The 25,056-nt window shown below is 34.8% G+C and overlaps 2 protein-coding genes across 2 annotated transcripts; both read left to right on the forward strand.

Annotated features, from left to right (window-relative positions):
• LOC109831153 (gibberellic acid methyltransferase 2-like) lies at window positions 557–2,936 on the forward strand. Its single transcript, XM_020398492.1, has 3 exons — window positions 557–1,238; window positions 1,515–1,808; window positions 2,465–2,936. The coding sequence occupies exons 1-3, from the start codon at window positions 708–710 to the stop codon at window positions 2,825–2,827; spliced, it is 1,188 nt and encodes a 395-aa protein (XP_020254081.1). The 5' UTR covers window positions 557–707; the 3' UTR covers window positions 2,828–2,936.
• LOC109831154 lies at window positions 3,049–19,968 on the forward strand. The gene is made up of 2 exons (XM_020398493.1): window positions 3,049–3,742; window positions 19,814–19,968. The coding sequence occupies exons 1-2, from the start codon at window positions 3,368–3,370 to the stop codon at window positions 19,829–19,831; spliced, it is 393 nt and encodes a 130-aa protein (XP_020254082.1). The 5' UTR covers window positions 3,049–3,367; the 3' UTR covers window positions 19,832–19,968.

Consider the following 25,056-nt stretch of genomic DNA (forward strand, 5'->3'; position numbering starts at 1 on the left):
GGCGGGAGCCACCTCTTGAGGTCGTAGGAGCCACCTCTAGAATCTCACACGGATGGTACGGTCTTGGATGATATGGATTGGCACAACGAGGACGTTTTGAGTTTAAGTGGGGGAGTATGTAATACCCCAACCCTTGAGAGGGTTATGTGATTAGTATTGATAGATTTGATTGGAATACTCATACCACCAAGATGCATCTTCTTTTCGGGAACCCAACTCTTAGAAACTCCAAAGTTAAGCGTGCTTGGCCTGGAGAAATTCTAGGATGGGTAACCCCCTGGGAAGTTTTCTAGGGAGCACGTGAGTGAGGACAAAACGTGCTGAAAAGACATGTGGTGGTTTGTGAGGCCAGTCCATCAGATCTAATAGCGTACCGACTCCGGGATTCCGGGGCGGGGCGTTACATAAACCACATAAAATCTTTGTGTTTACTTTTGTCGATCCTTTTCTGCATTTTGTTGTTTGTTCCGCGATTTTGATTTCCTCTAATTTCTGCTATATCCGCAACACTCTCCACATTATTACTTCTTAAATTATCTTTCAAATTTTATACTGTTTTTAGAAGTGTGCCAAAGCCACAACTTATGCCTTGCATTCCCCCGTAAGCGTTGCCTTCTCTTTATTGCTGCATCATGAAAGAAAGGCGGATGAGATTTTAGTGCATCAAATTTTTCCCTCGCTCCCTAATTTTTCTCTCTCAAAACCACATGGACTCCCCGAGGCTCCTTTTTGTGACAACAACCAAAGAAAAAAAGAGCCCTGAACTTCAGTCATGGACAAGGGGCCTCCACCAAGTACTTTGTATGCAAGGAGGAGATGATGACGGAAGCTACGCCAAGAACTCCGAAGCCCCCGCCTCCGCCATTGCCCTGTCAAAGCCGCTCCTCATCGAGGCTATCACCTCAATGAAGCTCTTCGACAAAGAATCCTCAATAAGAATTGCTGATCTAGGATGTGCAACAGGCCACAACACCCTATCCACTGTTGAACTCCTCGTTCATAGCCTGAAGGAAAGATACAAGAAAGAAAAAGACTATATGCCAGAGTTTGAGGTCTTCTTCTCTGATCTACCATCCAACGATTTCAACTCTCTTTTTCGCTCGTTGCTTTCATCATGTGATGCATCCAAGATGCCTTACTACTTCTCTGGCGTCCCTGGGTCATTCTACGATCGCTTGTTTCCAAATGGGAAGCTTCATCTAGCGGTTAGCTTGAGTGCATTGCATTGGCTCTCACGGGTGAGTTCTTGGAATTAATTATATATGATGCTACAAAAATCAACAAATTGCGTTGTCGATTATGTTTATGCTTTCTATCTCTGTAATATAGTTATTTTCATATAATATACTCTCCGGTGAGTCCTTTTAAGTCACTTGTATGTCAATAAACCTCATACAATTGATATAATGGTATTTCATCTCTGTTAATATCAGTTATTTTTTTGACTATGGATAAATCTCAGGCTCAGACCTTTCTTCAAAAGAAACAATATCATTTATGCTTCGAATTGATAGGTTCCAGAGGAAGTGTTAGACAAGAAATTGCCCGCCTGGAACAACGGAAGGGCATGGATAGATGGAGCAAAGAAAGAAGTGGTGGATGCCTACGCGAAGCAATCGTCTGAGGATTTACTGGCTTTCTTGAATTGTCGAAAGAAGGAAATCGTCGAGGGTGGAATGTTGTTTTTATTGATGGCGGGAAGACCAGATTCTCAACGACCGGAGAACCAGTTAGGGGATCCTGATTCAAGGGCCAAGCATCCGTTCACAAGCTCCATGGATCAAGCTTGGAAAGATTTGCTAGATGAGGTAGGAGTATTTATGTGTTAGGTTTGTGCTTCTCATCTGCTTAAAAAATACCTAAGAGTTAGAAGTTAATGAGATTTTGTCACCTATAAAGTGGTCTCAGTCTATTGTTGTTACTACATCATGGTTATGTCATATGTCATTGTGTACAAGTATGTTCTTGACTAATAGCATTTAAAGGCATCTAACTTGGATACCAAACTTCATCCTCCCACATTAAAACCAGTGTGGTACCATTTTTTGGCGACTTTTCTACTGCCCTTCTTGTCTACATTCATATTTCATTAATTATCACAGCACTCCTTTTGAGTCAGTACGTGATGTCAGTATGAAGGATGTTGCAATTGACCTCATAAGTAACTTTTCAATATTTCTACATTATCAAATTTACTCATTATATGTAAATAGAATAAGATAGACTACTATTGTTCCATCCCTCTTGAATTTTTTTGAGAGCATCCGATGTGACAATCTTTTTCTTCTCGATAATTTGTGAATGTCATTGTTTCTAATTTTTGTTGTCTTTTCTTTTTATCCGCCAACATGCTTTTACTGTTCCTTGTGATATTTTAATAAGTTCTTAGTAAATAGAAAATGAGGGTATAATAGTTGCCTACTATGTTCTGTCTAGAGAGTATGGTTATATGCGAATTTGTCAGGGATTGATCGATGAGGAGATGAGAGACACATTCAACATCCCGGCATACATGAGGAGCACAGAAGAGGTCAGGAGGGCATTCGATCATTGTGGTGCATTTGAAATCAAACGGCTGGAGTTTCTTAGGATCGTCGAACACTCGAAGGAGAAACAAGCGGAGTGGATCAAAGACCCAGTTTCATATGGTCGAGCTAAGGCTAATCTGGTTCGAGCCACTTTGAAACCTATTGTCAAGGCTCACCTTGGATCATTGCTTTCCGAGGTTTTATTCAAGCGATTTGAGAAGAGAGTCTCTCAAGACATAAGCATGCTTGAAAAGACTTGTTTCTATGGCCTGATTGTTGTGTGTGCAATTAGGAAGTGAATTCTTCTATTATAGATTACCCTTTCTTTTTTCTCTAGGTAAGTTGTTTGCCTATAAAATTAATTCTAGAAAATGTATCAATCAAAAAGGCAGTGAAATCTTTTGTCTACGTATGTTTTTCACAGGATTAATCTAGAACTACAATCAGAATGCAACTATCACTTATTATAATGCTCCTTGGGCAACATGCCACTGTTCCTTCAATTTAAGTAGCTAGCTTGGACAGATAGTGACCACTCAAAAGATACGGAAGCTATTTATTGTGTAAATTGAAGGAATTCATCCTCTGATAGAGAATCTAAGGAGAAAAAAAGTAAATAAAGGGGATCTATTCCCATAAAGCATAAAACAAGTATCAAGTACCATGTCCAGCAGTATGCATGCGAAACATAGATTTATTCTGTTACATTACCTTTTTCTTTCACAGTTCCTCAATAACTTTTCTTCTCGGAGTTCAAAACAACAACATTGACGGTTCTCTTGATGCATGTTAGCATGCGATCTCGATCTAGCTAACGTGCGCCCCCGCCGTGTTTTGAAATGGCTAAGAAGAAGAGGAATAATGGGAAGAAACTCTTTAATATTGGATTAAGAGCATCCAATTCGGGATTGATTTCTCCTATAGATCAATCTGATACTGGTTTTATGAAAGATGATGAAGATTTTAATTTGGAGGTGGAGGTTATAGGGTCAACGGGACCCAAAGGAGAGAAAAAGAAGAAGTTGATGGTGGATATTTTGAGCTTGGCTGCTCCTCAAGTTCAAATCTATCCTCAGAAATCTGGAGTTCAAATGAGAATTATCAATAAAGCTCCGTTCTCCCAATCTGGTGCTGTTTGCTCTCCTAGGATTTCTTGGGCGGATGAGGTTGATTTGGATGTGGATTCATCTCCTCACCATCGGACTTCAAATTTGGTAAGGAATATTGGATCTAAGGGCTCTAACTTAGTTCTTGATTCTGTTGTTGTTTTTTCAAATCCTGTTGAGAGGAATGATGATGATAATAAGTCTGGAATTTTGAGATCTAAATCTATTGTTGATGGTTTTTGTTCTGGAAATTCAAGATCTGCAAGTATTCTAGGCTCGAACCCTTTGTTTTATGAGCCTGTATTGGATTTTTTTACTATTCCATTGCAATCTAAGATGAGAAATCCTAATCCATTGCAATCTGAAGGGAGGAATCCTAATGCGATAGGATCCGATGACTTGGTAAATCAAATAATCTTAACTCTGGTAAAATCAATAATGAGAATTCAAATTTCCATCTTTTAAAGTCTGTGAATAATTTGTCCATCCTTGTTCTTGTAAACAATGCTAACAAGAAATGGACAAGTTTCTTTGCTGACAATAGAAAACCTGGTAGTGGTTTGAAATTGAGTTATGTGACACCAGTTGATAAGGATGCTATGATATTTGAAAATGAAGAATGGAATAAAGGTGCTTCATTTTGCCAATTTTCACTTATAGGTCAGGTTGTGGGGGCTTAATGTCAAATACAAGACCATGGAAACTTTTGTTCATAAGGTGTGGGATCAATTGACAAGTTCAGAACTTTGTCCTCTTAAGGCTGGTGTATACTTGCAAGTTTAAAAATATGGAAGAAATGAGTGGTATTCTTGAAAATGGTCCCTAGTTTTTTGGGTGAATACCTTTTCTTCTAAATCCCTAGACTATTGATGAGGAATTTGATAGAATAAAAGATAGCATCCATCCTATGTGGATCCAATTACCTGGCTTGAAACTAAATTTGTGAAATGCTAGGAGTATTAGCAAAATTATAAGTATCATTGGTCGGCCAATTACCACTAACAAGCTTACTGCTAATAGACAGATATTAGCCTATGCTAGAGTTCTTGTTGAAGTGCAAATTCCTTCACCTCTTCCAGATCAAATCTCAATCTAGGGACCAAATGGTAAAAGCTTCTCTCAGAAAGTTAACTATGAATTAAAGCCAAGATGGTGTGAACATTACAAGGTGGTGGGTCATGACTCAAATTATTGCAAGAGACAACCTAGAGTCCAAAAATTGATTCCAAAACAAAAACAAAATGGTATTGCTCATATTGTTTGTAAAGGAAGAGGCTCAGGTAACCAGGAAGATGCTCAGGTTGATTTCAATGTGGTCAATGATAGGCCTATCACTTCAATTGAGATACCTAGACTGATCATAAATCCAGGAAATCAAAGGAATAATGTTCAAGCTATGCATGTTGTGCACAATCAGGTACCTAAATCTGTGGCTCAGTCAGGACATGTTGTGAACAATCAGGAGCCTGCTTCTGAGGCTAACCAATTTAAGGGAATTTTTATTACTGGTGAATGCAGCAAAAAATCTGGGCCTGAGTCTGTGCATATGGTGTATGTCCAGAATCCTAAAACTGTATCTGGTCACTCCCCTAGCTCATCTCATGTGAATAGGTCTTGGTTACTTGTTCAAAACAAAGGATCGAAGAAGCATATCAATTCTAATAACTCAATCTTTAAGAAACACTACGCTCCCTGCAACTAGCGGAATAAGTCATCAATCTCGGTAGTGGTTACCTATTCTGGATGGTGTCCTTATTCAACTCACAATAGTCAATGCACAAACAAAGGCTACCGTCTTTTTTCTTCAAGAAAAGGATTGGTGCTCCCCACAGAGAATAACTCTAGCGAATAAAACCTTGCGAAATGAGCTCCTCCAACTTAGTTTGTAGCTTCCTCATCTCAGTAGGTGCCATACGATAAGGTGCACAGGATATCGATGTTGTGCTCAGCTGCAACTCGATGCAGAATTTAACCTCTCTCACTAGAGGTATCTAGGTATGTCCTGAAGGATGTTCGGATACTCTGAGACTACTCTGTTCTCACTCATATCTACACCTTAATCCCACGAAAATACACCCTCGACATTTACCAAAAATGACTCTGCAAACTGGTTGTTTAGCTCTGTATAGTTGCTACAATCAACTCAAACCCATCAAATGCTCGCAAACTGACTTTTTTGGCAAAATAGTCGATACTAACATGGTAGGACGATAATCAATCCATACCAAGGATGACATCCAACTAGGACATGCACAAGATGATCAAATCGACTATGAAGTTAGACTCGTCTAAGCTGACGACACATGTGATGCCCCAGGGTTCACACAAGGCTGTAGTCCAAGGTAAAACCCGGATTGTCAAACCTGCCAACGACCAAAAACCATGCTACGATATGATTCACCATCACAGTCACTATCTCTCTAGTGAAATTAATAAATAGGTGCAGGTACAAAACAGGAAAATAATAGGAGTAGTACAAAATAAGATATGCACAGAAAAAATATAAGAATAATCAATAAATGAGCACAACTGAAATAGAATGAAAATATCTCTGAGTCTAAAATAAATTTCAACACAATGAGTCAAATAAAATCTCACTAAGGTACTTATCCTTAACAAAATGAAACACAGGTCTAGAGTCTGACAATGACAAACTAAATGTGGAGTCCTAAAATAAGTACAAATACAATAATATCTAGGTTGAATCTAAGGTGCAATCTCATCAACCTGCGACTCTTCGTGCGTCGAACTCGCTGCCTGAAGGGGGGAAACAACGAGCGTCAAAGAACTAGCAAGATCATCTTCATCGCTCCCAAGGACAAGGGGTAGGAGTATATAAGAAAATAGAGTTAGTACATATAAGTATACAATTATTCATATAACTCTAAATGGAGATTGGTATTTAGAAATGCACAACACGAGAATTAGTACATCGAGCGAAATAATCCAAATAAGGAAACCCTCATGTATATACCATGTCTCAAATTGTGAATCCCTAAATATCAATTCCAACTTTATGAATGAAAACAATACTCAAAAGAAAATTAATACAGGTGTATCTTCTCTTTGGAAAAGAGATCCTCATGGGAGCTTGAGGATAGGTGATTCTCATGATATCTTTAGAATAGTGGTGTGAAGCAACACGGCGGAGCACAGGATGGAGTGTGAAGCAAGTCGGAAGAACGAAGAATCAAAGATTTTAGTTCTCAGCCTGATGAGTCGACTGACGAGTTTATGAGTCGACTTACGGTTGTTGAGTCGACTGACGGGTTGATGAGTCGACTCAAGAAAACACCTCCAAATAGCAAAATGCTTCTGCTGAGTCGACTCATGAAAATCATGAGTCGACTCATGCAGACCAGCACAGTTTGTGCACATTTTGAATCAAACATGAGTCGACTGGTGATCATGAGTCGACTCATCTCAATCATGAGTCGACTCATCGAGGTTTCCTGGGCAGACTTGGTTTCTGTTTTGAAGGAATTCTAGTTGGGTTGGGTTTTGGTTATTTACCAGATTGCCACCATATTGTAAACCCTATAAATAAGGATTGTTTAAGGTTCTAATCAGGGAGGTTAGAGACTAGATGTAGTCCTAAAGAGTTTTAGGTCTAAGGAGATCCTAGTCAAAAGGATTAGGGTTTAGATTGTGAGGGTCTAAGGAGATCCTAGTCAAAAGGATTAGGGTTTAGATTGTGAGGATCTATGAGATCTTAGATCAGAGGTAATTAAGAGAGATTGGTCAAAAGGATTAGGGTTTAGATTGTGAGGATCTATGAGATCTTAGATCAGAGGTAATTAAGAGAGATTCTAATCATTATATTAGAGTTTAGAGAGGATTGAGAGGTTGTTCTCGATTCTAGAGAGATTATGAGGGAGAGATTTGTAATAATTGATTCTTCATAATCTAGAGAAGGTATTTTTCTTCGCCATACTGAATTGTTCTTGTGTTTTAGTTATCTTCTTCTCAACCCACCTTTTGGTAATTCCGTGACCAAAGGGTGCTCGCACGACAACTCGTATCAAGTTGGTATCAAAGCATCAGATCCGGTGAAGGGGCATCCTGTGTATGGTCCTGACTCGATCGCAATACAAGAAGCTTGGCGTGATCATTTTCTTTGAAAGGAGTTTAGAGATTAAGGAAGAAGATGACTCAAGTCAACAAAGATGAAGGGGCTCGAGAGTTTTCTCAGCTGAAGTTCTAACTTGAATGGGACTTCAAGTTTCTAAAGAGGGACCCATGATACGGGTGTATCTTCTCTTCGGAAAAGAGATCCTCATGGGAGCTTGAGGATAGGTGATTCTCATGATATCTTGAGAATAATGGTGTGAAGCGACACGACGGAGCACAGGATGGAGCGTGAAGCGAGTCGGAAGAATGAAGAATTAACGATTTCAGTTCTCAGCCTGATGAGCCGACTAACAGGTTTATGAGTCGACTGACGGTTGATGATTCGACTGACGGGTTGATGAGTCGACTCAAGAAAATGCCTCTAGATAGCAAAATGCTTCTGCTGAGTCGACTCATGAAGTCGACTCATGCAGACCAGCACAGTTTGTGCACATTTTGAGTCGACCATGAGTCGACTGGTGATCATGAGTCGACTCATCTCAGTCATGAGTCGACTCATCAAGGTTTCCTAGGCAGACTTGGTTTTTGTTTTGAAGAAATTCTAGCTGGGTTGGGTTTTGGTTATTTACCAGATTGCCACCACGTTGTAACCCTATAAATAAGGATTGTTTAGGGTTCTAATCAGGGAGGTTAGAGACCAGATGTAGTCCTAAAGAGTTTTAGGTCTAAGGAGATCCTAGTCAAAAGGATTAGGGTTTAGATTGTGAGGATCTATGAGATCTTAGATCAGAGGTAATTAAGAGAGATTTTAATCACTGTATTAGGGTTTAAAGAGGATTAAGAGGTTATTCTCGATTCTAGTGAGATTATGAGGGAGATATTTGTAATAATTGATTCTTCATAATGTAGAGAAGATATTTTAATGCGGTATAATTATGTACCAAAATTACAAGTGCACAATTGATCAAGTTATAGTATAAAAAGTTATCGATACCACGAGGAAGGTGATTTTAAGATATTATTAGACTTGGTTCTTATGTTTTGTGCGTGACAAAAAAAGGATTAAAGAATAAGTGTGATTGTGATGAGTGATTGTTGTGAATATATGCAAGAGATAATAAATTGAATTTTAGAGGAGAGAAGAAAGAATCAAAGAATAAATGAAATCACAAGGTAAGAAAAAAGAATGAATAAAATCAAGAATTAAAATCAAGAATGAAAAGAAAATTTAAGAAAGTTAAGATGGAGGATTCAATTAAAGATATGAGAAATCTAGATTTATTAAGCAAAGACTATTAAACCATTTAAGGAAAGTATAACCTATCAAATTATCATCTAAGTCAAAATAAAAATCATGATAAGAATAACAACAATATAGTAATCTTAGAATTCATAAGTATAACCTATCAAATCATTTAAAATAAGCATAGATTATCAAATTGTTCTTCTACGAATTAGTTCTCTAGTTGATTATCCTAAACATGATCATTTTAAATGAAAGAGAAGAATTCATACAATATAAAGGAAATTAGACTAGTTTTATACAATTCTAATAGTACTACAAGAATTAATTTCACATCTTAAGAAATAAAAACAAGAAGAAAAAGAAATAATTACAAAAATAAAAAGAAAAGAAAAATCTAAACTATGAACAAGAATTAAATCTAACTACAAAGAATTAAAATCTAAACTACAAAATAAATTGTAAAAATTAAATGCAAGAAAATAAATCTACTCTAAAAATTAAAGTGCAAAAAGAAATAAAAAGACAAGAAAATAAATCTACACTATAAGCATGAATGTAAATCTAACTAATAAGCAATAATAAAGAAATTACTAAAAAGAAATAAATGAGAAAAAAAAATGCAAACCTTCAAATTGCTCTTCATCTCCATCCTCATCATTCAACAAAGAGGAGGAAAGACAAATTTAAAGTAGAGAAAAATTATTATTATTAATTATAACAAAAGTTATAATTTTTGGAAGGCCTTCTCAATTAAGAGTAGCCCTCCTCTCCTAATGAAGTTAGAAAATTTTTCACACACCTAACCCCTTACTCTCTACCCCTTTTATAGTAAACATCAGTGAATGAGAGCCATTGGATTGAAATCTTATCCAAATACAACAAATTTTAGCCTTTGGATTGTAACTGCCTATACGTCCGTATCAATACAAGCATCGATAGGGGTATCGATACTAGCATCGTTACGGGTATCGATGCTGGCATCGTTACGGGTATCGATGCTGGCATCGTTACGAGTATCGATGCTAGCATCGATATGGGTATCGATGCTGGCATTGATACCCAGCCTTCTCCTGTTGCTGTCCGAGCTTCTCTCTTGTTCTTGGACTTGAGCTTTTGGGCATTACCATTTCTTCTTCTTTTTAGCTTTGGGCTTTTAGATAACTTGGCAATTGATTTTCTAATGAGCTTCTTTGCTTCATTTCTTCATTTATTCAAGGGGTTTTTGTTAAGAGATGGGATTTTTGGGATTTATTCATCATTAACATGCATTTAAAGATAAAAAATAATTATCAGTGGCATATTTATTCATATAAAATAAATAATGAGTGTATAAAATTATAATAAAATGTGATTATCATATACCCCCATACCTAAACTTTTGCTAGTCCTCTGACAAAGAAAATAAAAAGAACATCCTAACTCACTTTTGCATGAATCGCGGTTGTATTTAGCGCATACAACAAGCCTTTAAACCCCTAGGTTACCCTAGTGGACGAGTTGTAGTCTCGTGAGGGTTTGCAGTAAATATACCCATAAAATTTGGTCAACTTGCCAAGTTAAATAAGTCAGTAAATAACTAATTTTCCTTGATATATTTAGACATTCTAATTAAAGCTAGTTAATAATCAAGAAAACGTTTTTATATGTAACTCCAATGTAAATCTCTTAGAAAATCTTTTTCATTATAGCAATACAAAACCAAGTCAAATCTTAGAGATTTAATTTAAAAGTTTTGAAAAGAACATGCTAACTCTTTGTGTTAAATAACTTTCAAGTCTCTTGATCAAAAATTGTTTTTCAAGACCATATATACAAAACAACAATATATAAAAAAATGGTTAGTGTTATATGTATATAATTTTTTTTCTTTCACTCTCTAATTCTTGGTGATTGTTTTCTATTTTAACGGGCTTTCTAAGTAACCATTTAACGAGTTTTGAGCCAATGAATCCCAACCCAATTGGGCTTAGGTCATTAAGTATATAAATACTCCTTGGGCTTAATTACTCAGTCAACTTAGGCTTTACAAGATAGAATCACCTTGAATTTAAGGGTTTTTTTTCTTTTTCTTTTTGGTGCCCATTTTTCACACTATTCTTTTATAAGGTTAGTTTTTTTTAATATATATATGTGTGTAAGTATATATAGTTTGAAAAGAAAATGTGTAAATCAAGATAACTTAAAAAAAATATTTTAAATTCTAAGTTAAGCATGCAAAAATTTCATTATTTTTAATTAAAAGTCTAAGGTAAGACTTAAGTACAGTATACTAGTTGAAAAATTATTTCTTAAGAATTTTATTTAGAGTTACAATAAAATGTGAACTTGAGTATGTCACTAACTAGGAATTAGAAAATTTAAAATCTATCAATTAGATCAATTATTACTTAACTCTATTAATTTGGCAAGTGACAATATTTTTATATTCTTTTTTTTCAAAAACTATGTCAAAAATGCAACAAAATGATAAAATAAAGAGGAAAATATGTACTTCCCACCCCAACACCTAAATTTTGCATTGTCCTCAATGCAAATTCGTTGATGCATAAAGTAAAGCAGATAGGAATTGAAGAACTTACATTTGTTCAGTTGACAATGATGATAAGGATCTGCAATTACTGTTAGTATGAGGATGAAGAAATCAAATAAGAGAAAAAATTTAAATTTTTTTTTTTTATAAATTTTTTTATTTTTTTTACAGATAATGAGGTTCATGAAGAACCATCACCTCTTCCTCTCCGAGTGTAGAAAATTCTAAAAATGGTTTCAGACGTTGACCATTTATTTTAAAAATATTACCATTTTTAGGATTTTCTATCTCGACAGCCTCATACGGAAAAACTTGTTTGACAAAAAATGGACCTGTCCATCTTGATCTTAATTTTTCAGGAAAAAGATACAATTTTGAATTGTACAATAAAACTTTCTGTCCTGGAGAGAAATTTTTTCGTAAAATTAATTTGTCATGAAAAATCTTGATTTTCACTTTGTAAATTTTTGAGTTTATGTATGCATCATTTTTAATTTCTTCCAACTCATTTATTTAGAGCAATCTGTTCTTACCTGCCGAGTCTGAGTTAAAATTCAACTATTTTATTACCCACATTGCTCGATACTCTCCAACTCCACTGGTAGGTGACAAGTTTTTCCAAACACTAGTCTATATGGTGACATCCCTAAATTGGCCTTGAAAGCTGTTCTATATGCCCACAAAACATCACATAATTTTGCAAACCAATATTTTCTATTATGATTAACTGTTTTTTTAAGATTTGTTTGATCTGCCTGTTTGTGACCTCTACTTGTGCACTGGTTTGGGGGTGATAAGGAGTTGACAATTTGTGTGTGATGGAATATTTCCTCATCAAAGCCTCAAAAGAACGGTTACAGAAATGTGTACCGTTGTCACTGATGATCATTCGGGATACACCAAACCATGAAAAAATGTTCTCTTTAAAAAACTTGACAACGACCTTGTTATCATTAGTTTTGCAAGCTATCGCCTCAACCCATTTTGACATGTATTCAACGGCTACTAGAATGTAAACTTTTCCAAAGGAATTTGGAAATGGTCCCATGAAATCGATACCTTACAGATCAAAATGTTCAACAGATAAGATGGGTTGTAAGGGCATCATATTTCTTCTAGTGACCTTCCCTAAAAACTGATAGCGGTTACAAGTTTTACAAAACTCATATGAATTCTTGAAAAGAGTGGGCCAGTATAGCCCAGATTGGAGAATTTTTTCAGCTGTTTTTCTTAGGCCAAAGTGGCCCCCATATGCTTGCTCATGACAAAAGGAAAGAACACTCCTAGTTTTTTCAGTGGGAACACACCTCCTAAAGATCTGATCAGGACTGTATTTGAACAGATATGGATCATCCTAGTAAAAGTATTTTACTTGGGAGAGAAAACAGAATCTATCCTGTTTGGACTAATGAGATAGGATCTGGTTCATGACTGTGTAGTTCACAATGTCGGCGAACCATGGAACATATTGGATTTCTAGGAGTTGTTCATCAGGAAAATGTTCGTTGATCAGGACGGTTGATGTTGGTGCATTTGGAAGTCGAGAGAGGTGATCTGCTACGGGGTTCTCTGTTCCTTTTCTGTCAAGAATTTGAATGTCAAACTCTTGAAGTAGAAGAACCCATCTAATGAGTCATGCTTTAGCATCCTTTTTGGTCAAAAGATACTTTAGTGGGGAATGATATGTGAAAACTTTGGTTAAGGAACCAATAAGGTAGGACCTGAATTTTTCTATGGCAAAGACTACAGCTAAAAATTCTTTTTTTGTGACAGAGTAATTTTGCTGGGCATTATTCAGAGTCCTTCTGGCGTAGTAGATCACATGCGGTTTTTCATCAAACAGTTGTCCTAAAACAGCGCCAATCACAGAATCAGATGCATCACACATCAGTTCGAAGGGTAAGGTCCAGTCCAGTGTATGAATCATAGGAGTTGTGGTTAGCTCCTTTTTCAGATATTCAAAAGCTTTGAGGCAGTCGGGAGAGAAGACAAATGATGTATCCTTGGCTAAGAGATTCGTCAAAGGTCTAGAAATTTTGCTAAAATCCTTAATGAAATGTCGGTAAAAACCAGCATGACCAAGAAACGATCTGACATCTTTGACTGTTTCGGGAGGAGGGATATTGGAAATGAGATCTAACTTAGCTTTGTCCACTTTGATTCCCCTATTGGAAACTACATGTCCTAAGATAATGCCTTTTTTTATCATGAAATAACATTTCTCCCAATTTAGAGTCAGATTTTTCTCTCTACACCGTTCTAGGACCAGTTTAAGATGATGCAAACATTGGGAAAATGTGTCACCAAAGATGGAAAAGTCATCCATAAAAATTTCAAGAAATCGATCTACCATGTCGGAAAAATACTGATCATGCAACGTTAGAATGTGGCCGGTGTGTTGCATAGGCCAAAAGGCATGCGTCAGTATGCGAATGTTCCATACGGGCAAGTGAATGTGGTTTTCTCCTAATCATCTGGAGCGATAGGGATTTGATTATAACCTGAATATCCATCTAGGAAACAATAGAACTCATGTCCTGCTAAACGCTCTAACATTTGGTCAATGAATGGAAGAGGAAAGTGATCTTTCCGAGTGGCTAAGTTGAGTTTTCTGAAGTCAATGCAAACTCGCCATCCAGTTTGGATCCGAGTGGGAATTAGCTCATTAGCCTCATTTTGGATCACGGTGATCCTAGATTTCTTTGGAACAACTTGGACCGGACTCACCATGAACTATTAGAAATAGGATAAATGATCCCATGATCGAGACATTTCAGAATGTCTTTCCTAATGGCTTCTTTCATCACTGGGTTTAACCTAAGTTGAGGATCTCTAGTAGGTTTGGCGTCATCTATCAAATGGATTCGGTGTTGTACAATGGTTGGACTAATCCCTTTGATATCAGGCATGGTCCATCCAATGACTTCCTTATTCTCTCTTAAAACATCTAAGAGAGCTTCCTTTTGACCGATAGTCAAATCAGAAGAAATGATAACTGGTAAAGACTCGTTCTTCCCTAAGTAGGTATACTCTAGATTTTCAGGCAGAGGCTTGAGCTCTAACTTAGGGGGTTCCTCCACAGATGGACGAAGCTGGACTTGGGGTTCTATCTCTAAAGGTTCTCGTTGCCAGCCAGCAGCAGAAACATGATTGACTAGCAGATCTAACTCTAGTTCCTCATCAGAAAACTCCTCAATCATTAAATCAAATACATTTGAATCAGACTCACAGTCTCCCTCTTATTGTTCACTTGATATTCCTTGAATGAAATTCACTTCCATGGGTTCATCAGATGGATCATTAGGCTGCCTTCCCAGGTTGAAGATATTAAGGTCTTTAGGGTTTTGCAACAGGTTGACTTGGGAATTTTCCTTTTTCTCTCTCACTCACGGCAGTGGCTAGTTGCCCAAGTTGGATTTCTAACTGGGCTATGGCTTGAATTTTTGAGTTGAGCACTTTGCCGGTGGTTTGCATGAAGGAATTTAGAATGGTGGATGACTGGGTCAACATGTTGGTAGTTTGTGTATAAGCTTTGATCATAGCTTCTAAACCCCTTTCTAAGACACTTAAACGTTTATCATGATCAGAATTTGAAGGATTTGTAGGCTGGTGAGGATGAGGATGTTGGGTTGGAAAAACTAGGTTAGCTTGTTGAAAATTGTTTGGTGGGTTGAATGGAAGTGTATTTCCCCTAGGGGATTGTTGGTTCGACGCGGGAATGAAGTTTTGATTTCCGGGAGAATTTCCTTGATTCCATGCAAAGTTAGGATGATTTCTTAAACCTAGATTGTAGGTTGGGGAAAATGGATTATTTCTAGGGTGCTGGAATGTAGCGTTCATCTGTTCTAATGCATGGTTGTTTCCTAGGAGAGGGCATTCCTCTGAAACATAGGTAGAAGACTGACATTTATGACATCCCGGGGAAGAAACATGATTGATTTGAGCTGGAGCTCGTTCCTTAACTTCTAAGGCTTCTAACCTCCGCAGAATCGTCACCATCTTTTCTTCAGAAGTAATGTTTGACTCCAGGGAAAGACCACTAGACTTAGATTAGGGAACTGATGAAACCCTGTTATCACAGTGTTCCCACTGCATTGTTTTCTCGGATAAACACTCTAGAAATTCCCAAGTTTTATCTGCATTTTTCCTCATAAAATCTCCCTGACACATCGATTCTAATGATGTTTTTGAAGAATAGTCCAATCCTTCATATATGACTTGGCACAATCGCCATTTCTCTACACAATGATGAGGACATTAGATTAAAAGATCTTTAAATCGGTCAAAATATTTCCATAATGGCTCCCTTGGGACAATTTTTAAGTTTTAAATATTGTTCCTAAGCTTTACCGTTTTATGAATAGGAATTTTTTTTTTGAGAAAAACGGTGACAAATTCCTCCCAAGTTGAGATGGAATTTATCGGTAAGCTGTACAGCCATTTTTTAGCTTTGTCCTTAAGAGAAAATGGAATAAATCTAAGCTTAATAGCTGTACAGCCATTTTTTAGCTTTGTCCTTAAGAGAAAATGGAATAAATCTAAGCTTAATCGCATCTTCATTTTATTCTCTCATTTTAATCATAATACACACTTCCTTAAATTCCAAGATAAAAATATATGCATCTTCTGTTTCATTTACTAAGAATTTGGGAAGCATGTTTATGTAATACGGTCTAAGCTCGAAATTTGCTCCATTTGCTTCGGGGAGCCTTATGCAAGACATATCCTAGAGAACGGGTTGATTTATGGTAGGGCAACACATATCCTGGAGAACGGGTTGATTTGCCATTTCTTGGTTTGGTTCAACACGGATTAAACGATGAGAATTATCCCTAACCCAAGTTTGCATACACCAAAACAAATTTTTTTTAAGGAAAGAAAGAAAATTTGTTTTTTTTTAAGAAGAAAAAGATAGAGAAAACCTAACTAAAACAAATCAAACCAATCACTTTTCAATCACTCTAATTCTAGGGTTTAGCCTAACTCAACTAGACCAGCTTCTAACCAAAAACTCCTACAGTGAAAAGATTAAAGTTTTACCCAGGTAGTTAGTAAGATAAGGATAGTACTAGAGGGTGATCAGAGATCAATTAAGTACCTCGTTCCTTACGGAACGCTTTACGCAACACCTAAACCTTGCCTTAGACACCAACTAATCTGAGAAAACTTAAACTGGCTCACTTAAGGATTTCTTGTTCCTTATTGAGCTCGAGTACTTAGAGGCCAACATCTAATGAGTTTTAGAAGGCTTGGATTTATGAAGTGAGGAATTAGTGATTTGTGGGCTAAGGAAAGGGTGATGAAATCCCTTACCTTATCTTGATTATGGGGTTTTGCCCTTAAGAATATTTTAAGTATGTGTCTTGATTATGGGGTTTTGCCCTTAAGAATATTTTAAGTATGTGCCAAATCAAGTGCTACAATCACTTTGATGAATTCCTACAAACTATATGAAATGCAGCCCTAGAAATTAAAAGCGACTAAAAAAGGATAATAAAAAAAATCTTTATATTTTTTAATTATGGTCAACAACAATCAAATGTGAGAAGAGAGCTCTTGTTTGAATTTATTATCTTGTTAGTTAATGTCCAAGTGAAAGATGAATTTTATTATGGTCAACAAAATTTATTATCTTGTTAGTTAATGTCCAAGTGAAAGATGAATTTTATTATGGTCAACAAAAATAAAATCTTGTTGGTCTCTTTGTTTTGATGATGTTTAACAAACAATTTATCACTAATGTTGTTTGTCTAGTATTTATGTTTATTTATTTATTATAGACAAACAACAAGTTGTAGGATGGATGGAATTGCGTATTCACGATCATATCCAATGGATGTTGGCGGAATTATGGAGTGAAGCCTATGAAATTCAAATTGAATATCCAAGTTCTAGCTTCATCCGCAACTGTACCAAGTTGAGCTACATCGAAGATCAATCAAGCTTGGGTATATTTAGTTTAGGTTTTATATTATGTGTGTTAGTACTTTAAGCTCAATCATATATACACACACATATTTGGTTTTTATATATATAGTTATATATATACACAAGTTTTGTTTTATGAACTTAACAATCATTGTATACATATTTCATTTAGTCTATAAAATTATTTCATATGGTTTCAAAACATTGTTTATGTCAAAACATCAAATTTCATGTATATCACATTTTTATGTTTTGGACACACATGCAAAATACATGAGTTTTCCCAAATGGAAAACTCAATTTGAGAAATTCTTTTTCTAACATGTTCAATTTCATGTTTATAAATGTTTTCCAAAGTTTTATCAATTTTGGAATTAATTTGTTATGTTTATTTGAATTTACAAAATCAAGTTTTTAATAAGCTCATGTTCATGCATGTTTTTGCAAAACTGATGCGTTTTCACAATTGGGAAATAAAATTTGAAAAAGTTCTTCGTTTACATATTTATCATAATATATACAAATATTTCCTAAGTTTTACTAATTTTAGAGTTTTTTTGTTATTTTTAATTTAATCTAAAAAACCGAGTTTTCAGCAGTTTTTTCAGAAACTGTATATCTGTGTTCAAACAAATATTTCTCTCATATGGGAAGTGATAATTTTTATAATTCTTTTTCTAACATATTTGTATACATGTCTAGAACTTGTCCTCAATATTCCATGATTTTTGGAGTTGATTTACTATTTTTAATTTATTTTACAAAGTCAGATATGTAAAATTCCATAATCTGTCAAAAACAAAAACTGCCTGTGAACAGTGCGGTTGACCGTCGTGACTGTAGCAGTCGACCGTTGCACAGTAAGGTAACATCAGTTTTTTGTTTTTTAATGGGTTTTTAAGGTTTTTTGAGTTGTTTTTTTAAGCCTATATATACCTCTTTGCCATAACTATTCCAGATAACTAAGAGAGGGTTTTAAACCAAGTTTAAAAGAGTTTCATCAAGGGATTAAGTTTTTGTTTAAGTGTGTTTAAAAAGCTTTTAAGCATTTGAGATTTTGATTTTGGAAAATCAATTTCACTAGAGCTTGAGGAGATTATCTATTGGTGTTTGAGCATCCAACCATCCTCCTTTAATCTCTTGATCTATTGAGAAGTTTTCTTAACTGTATTTTGTTAATCTAGAGTTATATTGAGTTTAGTTTTTTTTTATTTATTTCTCTTTGCTTACACACACAACCTTTGAGCTTATTATATTTGCATTCATAGTATAATTGGGTTATGGGATTGTGTAACCTAGAGAGTGAGCTTATAATACGTTCTCATCCATTATAGAGAACAAACACTTTGTATTGTACTTAATTGTGAGATTCACTTTGTATTACACTAGTACACCGAGAGGAGTATGTTGTGAGAGTCGGGATTGCTTCCAAGAGGAGTTGCGCTGGTTGACGAACCTAGGGATAGGTTGTATCCGAGCACTTGAGGAAGGACACGAAGAGACCAACACTTATAGGGTGTGGAGTGTAGTTACATTGTGGTATTGTGTGGTATAAACGTTATTCGGGTGATCGTAGAAAACCCGGTTGTGATAGTGGATTTCTCCCCGGGAGTTGGGAGCGGAGACGTAGGACGGAAGGTCCAAACTCCGTAATCATTTGCTTGTGTTTGAGTTTGCTTTGGCGTTTCATTTGTGCTTAGTATTTATTCTTTCTTGTCGCCATAGTCTATTGCCTTATCACATTTGTAGATTGTTTATTTCATCCTTGTGTTAGTTTATATATCCTTGCATATATTTTACTATATATCTCATTGCTAGGATATTGCTCTTTGTTCATATTGCTTTTCTTGCTTGTAATATATTGTATATCTATCTTGTAAGAATAATTTATTAATTAGTTTTAATTAGCATAAAATCAGATTAGATTAGCATAAGACCCTAATCACCCCCTCTAGGATCTAACAATTGGTATCAGAGCTTGGTGCTCTTTGATTTAAGGTCTAATCGCCTTGAGTTAAAGATCCAAGTTATCTTTTTGTGCTAATCTTCTTTTGATTACATTTGTATCTTGCTTGTATATTTTTATAAATTATGGATATGAATGATGCATCTTGTTTAGGCTATGATTCTAGTATTGCTCCTAAATTCAATGTTTTCCCCTATGCTCAATGGTGTTTTAGATTCAAAATATTTATTCAATCTAAAAATATCGATTTATGGGAAGTCATTGATTGTGGTTATATTGTGACCATGTTGGAGAAATCCAAGTGGAGCAAACATGATAAAAGGATGTTTACAATGAACAAGATTTTGTTAGAATATTTGCTAAATGCTCTTAATTCATCTATATCTAATAAGTTTGTTCATTATGATAGTGCTTACAACTTATGAAAACTTATTGAAGCACATCAAGGGGACTTAGAGGCGATCCGACAAGCTTTGGAGGATCCCGCTTCAAGTTCATATGGAACATCATGCACACGCCCACTAGGCGATGGCCCTAATGAGGTTTGCGAGTTTGAATCGATTAATGATTTATCTAGTGATGAACTTGCTTGTGCTAGTGAAAATTTATTGTATGCCTTTAACAAATTGAATAAAGATTTTATTGATTTACAAGGCAAGCATGATAATTTAAAATTCGATCATGAGAAGCTAGCTTCCAAATTTGATGTCATTACAAAAGAAAATATTATTCTTAAAAAAACAATGACTTATTAAATTTGGAAAATGAAAATTTGATCTCATCAATTGCTAGCCTATCTCATGCTAAGATTGATGACAAGTTAGAAGTAGAGAACATAAAAAATGATACAGCTTCTTTTATAAATGAATATTTATGTTCTACTTCTAATGTTAATGCACATATGTCTAATGATGAGTTGAATATTGTTAAAAATCGTATTTCATCTTTAGATTCAACTCGTAAAACACGCATTGTTAATAATAAGAAACTTATGGACTTATGTGCAAAGTTTCGTGTTAATTCTTTCAAATCCAACACTCACTATGCACATATTTATAGCAAAATTTACAAATGTTCAATTTGCGGTCGTAAAGGCCACATTGCTAAATTTTGCTATGACGCAAACAAATCTTCTAAGACTAATGCTTCTTGTGCATCCCATAAGGCTTCTTCATCACATGCACATGTACATGCACAAACTCATCATGCTCATCATAAACATGCACATATGTTTAAATGTGATCTATGTGGTCGATTTGGCCATTTGACAAAGTTTTGCTTTGATTTGAAAAAGATTTCACTTTTGCCAAATAATTTTAAAAGACCACAGAAGTTTAAGTGTGATCATTGTGATCGTTTTAGTCATTTGACCAAATTTTATTTTGATTTGAGGAGAGTTTCTCGTTTGCAAAATAATTTCCAAGATAAACCTATTTTTACAAATGAGTCTCGTGCACAACCGTTTGGTCAACATAAGCAAATACCTCCTTTCCATTGTACTTATTACAATCGGAAGGGTCATTTGAGTAATTTTTGTTATGACCGTGTCCGTGCACCACATGCGTCCAAGAGGGTTCATAACCCTAGGGATTTGAGCTTGATTGATAGGGGTCATATCCCTAACCAATCCGGCACCAAGAATGCTTGGGTGCCAAAATCTTTTTAAACTAAGTATTTTAGTGTTTTTCTTTTTCTTTTTCTTGGTTTTGAAAATTATACTTTAATTTTTTGAGCATGAAAACAATTCTTTTTATTGGTCAAATTCTTTTGTTTTCATAATTATTGGTTTTTGTTTTGATGAGAGGTTTGTATATATATAACCCCCCGGATTTATTGGGTGTTTATTCTCAAATCTTGTTTACCGAGTACTTTATGTCCTTATATGGGTTGGAACAAGCCTAAGAGCTTGACATATTGTTGCCTCTCTTGCATTTTGTTAAAAATTTTGTTTTGAGTTATTGCTTTGAATTCATTATATAAGCACAAATAGATGATTCAAATTTCAAATATGCTTTATAATGTATTATTTATGTGGTTTGATCAAGTTTTACAAAGAAAGTTTTCTTTATTGATCAAATGTCATTTTTGGGCTTAAAATTTGATTTATGATTTCATTTGGTTAATTTGTTTTCATTTGAAAACTTTTTGCATGATTCTCATGTTCCTCTTCTTTTGATTTCATAAATCTATTTTTTATACCATGTTTTTATAATTGTGTAATGAGACACTTCTTTCATAAATGATATATCTATATATGTCCTCATTATCCTCTTATATGTGAGTGATATTTAGCATATTCATCTATGCTTGCTCACATATGATTGTTATCCTCTTATATGTGAGTGATATTTAGCATATTCATCTATGCTTGCTCACATATGATTGCCTTAGCACTTCATTTTATATATTCTATATGAATTTAGCATATTCATCTATGCTTGCTCACATATGATTGCCTTAGCACTTCATTTTATATATTCTATATGACATTTTGATAGGGGGAGCAATCATTATATTTGTTTTATACTCACCTATGCTCATATGTAGGGGGAGCTTTCGCTCTCTTCATTCTTTATGGTTTTCCCCATTTTGATGTTGTCAAAGGGGAAGAAATATTGTGATTATAGCCTTTCTTGTTTATATGCATGATAATTATAATATTGTATATTCATTTTCTTTCATGCATATATCCTTTTTGTAAATTATTTATCATCATCAAAAAGGAGAAGATTGTTGGTCTCTTTGTTTTGATGATGTTTAACAAACAATTTACCACTAATATTGTTTGTCTAGTATTTGTGTTTATTTATTTATTATAGACAAACAACAAGTTGGCGGATGGATGGAATTGTGTATTCACGATCATATCCAATGGAGGTTGGCAAAATTATGGAGTGAAGCCAATGCAATTCAAATTAAAGATCCAAGTTCTAGCTTCATCCGTAAGTGTACCAACTTGAGCTATATCGAAGATCAATCATGCTTGGATATATTTAGTTTAGGTTTTATATTATGTGTGTTAGTACTTTAAGCTCAATCATATATACACACACATATTTGGTTTTTATATATATAGTTATATATATACATAATTTTTGGTTTATGGACTTAACAATCATTGTATACATATTTTATTAAGTCTATAAAATTATTTCATAGGGTTTCAAAACATTGTTTATGTCAAAACATTAAATTTCATGTATATCACATTTTTATGTTTTGGATATACTTGCAAAATACATGAGTTTTCACAAATGGAAAACTTAATTTGAGAAATTCTTTTTCTAACATGTTCAATTTTATGTTTATAAATGTTTCTCAAAGTTTTATCAAATTTGGAATTAATTTGTTATGTTTATTTGAATATACAAAATTAAATTTTTAATAAGCTCATGTTTATGCATGTTTTTGCAAAACTGATGCGTTTTCACAATTGGGAAATGAGATTTGAAAAATTTATTCGTTTACATGTTTACCATCATATATACAAATATTTCCCCAAGTTTTACTAATTTTGGAGTTGTTTTGTTATTTTCAATTGAATTTACAAAATCGATTTTTTAGCAGTCTTTTTAGAAACTGTATATTTGTGTTCAAATAATTATTTCTATCATATGGGAAGGGATATTTCATAAATTATTTTTCTAACATATTTATGTACATGTCTAGAACATTTCCTCAAAATTTCATGATGTTTGGAGTTGATTTACTATTTTTAATTGATTTTACAAAGTCAGATATGCAAAATTCCAGAATTTGTCAAAAACAGAAACTGTCTGTGAACAGTGAGTTCGATCACGCTACAGTAATGGTAACATCTATTTTTCGGTTTTTTAATGGGTTTTGGGGTTTTTTGAGTTATTTTGTTCAAGCCTATATATACCCCTTTGCCATAACTATTTTAGATAACTAAGAGAGGGTTTTAAACCAAGTTTAAAAGAGTTTCATCAAGGGTTTAAGTTTTTGTTTAAGTGTGTTTAAAAAGCTTTTAAGCATTTGAGAGTTTGAATTTGGGAAATTAATTTCACAAGAGCTTGAGGAGATTATCTATTGGTGTTTGAGCATCCAACCATCCTCCCTCAATCTCTTGATCTATTGGGAAGTTTTCTTAACTCTATTTCTAGCTCTTTTATATATATATATTTGATTATCATTGTTATTAAGCTAGAATTATATTGAGTTTAGTTTTTTTGATTTATTTCTCTTTGCTTACACACACACAATCTTTGAGCTTATTGTATTTACATTCATATTATAATTGGGTTGTGGGATTGTGTAATCTAGAGAGTGAGCTTATAATTCGTTCTCATCCATTGTAGAGAACAAACACTTTGTATTATGCTTAATTGTGAGATTCACTTTGTATTACACTAGTACACCGAGAGGAGTGTGTGGTGAGAGTCGGGATTGCTTCTAAGAGGAGTTGTGTCGGTTGACGAACCTAGGGAGAGGTTATATCCAGCACTTGAGGAAGGACACAGAGAGACCAACACTTACAGGGTGTGGAGTGTAGTTATATTATGGTATTATGTGGTATAAACGTTATTCGGGTGATCGTAGAAAACCCGGTTGTGATAGTGGATTTCTCCCCGGGAGTGGGGAGCGGAGACGTAGGATGGAAGGTCCGAACTCCGTAATTATTTGCTTGTGTTTGAGTTTGCTTTGGCATTTCATTTGTGCTTAGTATTTATTCTTTCTTATCGCTATAGTCTATTGCCCTATCACATTTGTAGATTGTTTATTTCACCCTTGTATTAGTTTATATATCCTTGCATATATTTCACTATATATCTCATTGCTAGGATATTGCTCTTTGTTCATATTGCTTTTCTTGCTTGTAACATATTGTATATCTATCTTGCAAGAATAATTTGTTAATTAGTTTTAATTAGCATAAAATCACAAGGCTGCAGTCCAAGGTGAAACCAAGAATGTCAAACCTGCCATGCACCACACCGTGCAATAACATGTTTCACCATCACAATTCTATCACTCTAGTAGAGTCAATAACAGGTGTAGGTACAAAAGCAAGTAAGAAATCATACAAGAGATAACTGATGAAGTGATAGAAGACAAAATACTATTTCATAATCCAACATTACAGAAATCCAAAGTCAATGTCTGGAATGAATAAACTGGAGTTCTTAACAAGTCTCAAATCATATATGTATAATTAATTGTCCTAAAACTAAGGGGGATTTTAGTACCTAGGAAATTTCAACACGAGCATAGGTACGTCGAGCGAAATAATCCAAACAAGGAAACCCTCATGTATATACCTTGTATCTCAAATTGAACAAAGTCAATGTCTGGAATGAATAAACTGGAGTTCTTAACAAGTCTCAAATCATATATGTATAATTAATTGTCCTAAAACTAAGGGGGATTTTAGTACCTAGGAAATTTCAACACGAGCATAGGTACGTCGAGCGAAATAATCCAAACAAGGAAACCCTCATGTATATACCTTGTATCTCAAATTGAAAATCCCTAAGTACCAAACCCATAATCTAATACATGAACAATAATAAAAGAAAACGAAACACATCTCTACTTTCAAACATGGTGTCATGTCAAACTCACATGAGTGTCATGTCAGAAAACGATTAAGTATCCAAAACATAGACTATATAGATTAAACGTCCAACCCATAGACTGCATGAAGTAAACGTCCAACTTAT

This window comes from Asparagus officinalis, chromosome 2 (genome assembly GCF_001876935.1).
Source record: "Asparagus officinalis chromosome 2, Aspof.V1, whole genome shotgun sequence".
Lineage (NCBI taxonomy): Eukaryota > Viridiplantae > Streptophyta > Magnoliopsida > Asparagales > Asparagaceae > Asparagus > Asparagus officinalis.

Excerpts from the sequence above, each read along its gene's own strand:
- LOC109831154 (XM_020398493.1), top strand. The coding sequence starts at position 3,368 with ATGGCTAAGAAGAAGAGGAATAATGGGAAGAAACTCTTTAATATTGGA.
- LOC109831153 (XM_020398492.1), top strand. The coding sequence starts at position 708 with ATGGACTCCCCGAGGCTCCTTTTTGTGACAACAACCAAAGAAAAAAAG. Across the intron at positions 1,239-1,514 it reads CATTGCATTGGCTCTCACGG|GTTCCAGAGGAAGTGTTAGA; the intron begins GTGAGTTCTTGG and ends TCGAATTGATAG. Across the intron at positions 1,809-2,464 it reads GGAAAGATTTGCTAGATGAG|GGATTGATCGATGAGGAGAT; the intron begins GTAGGAGTATTT and ends CGAATTTGTCAG.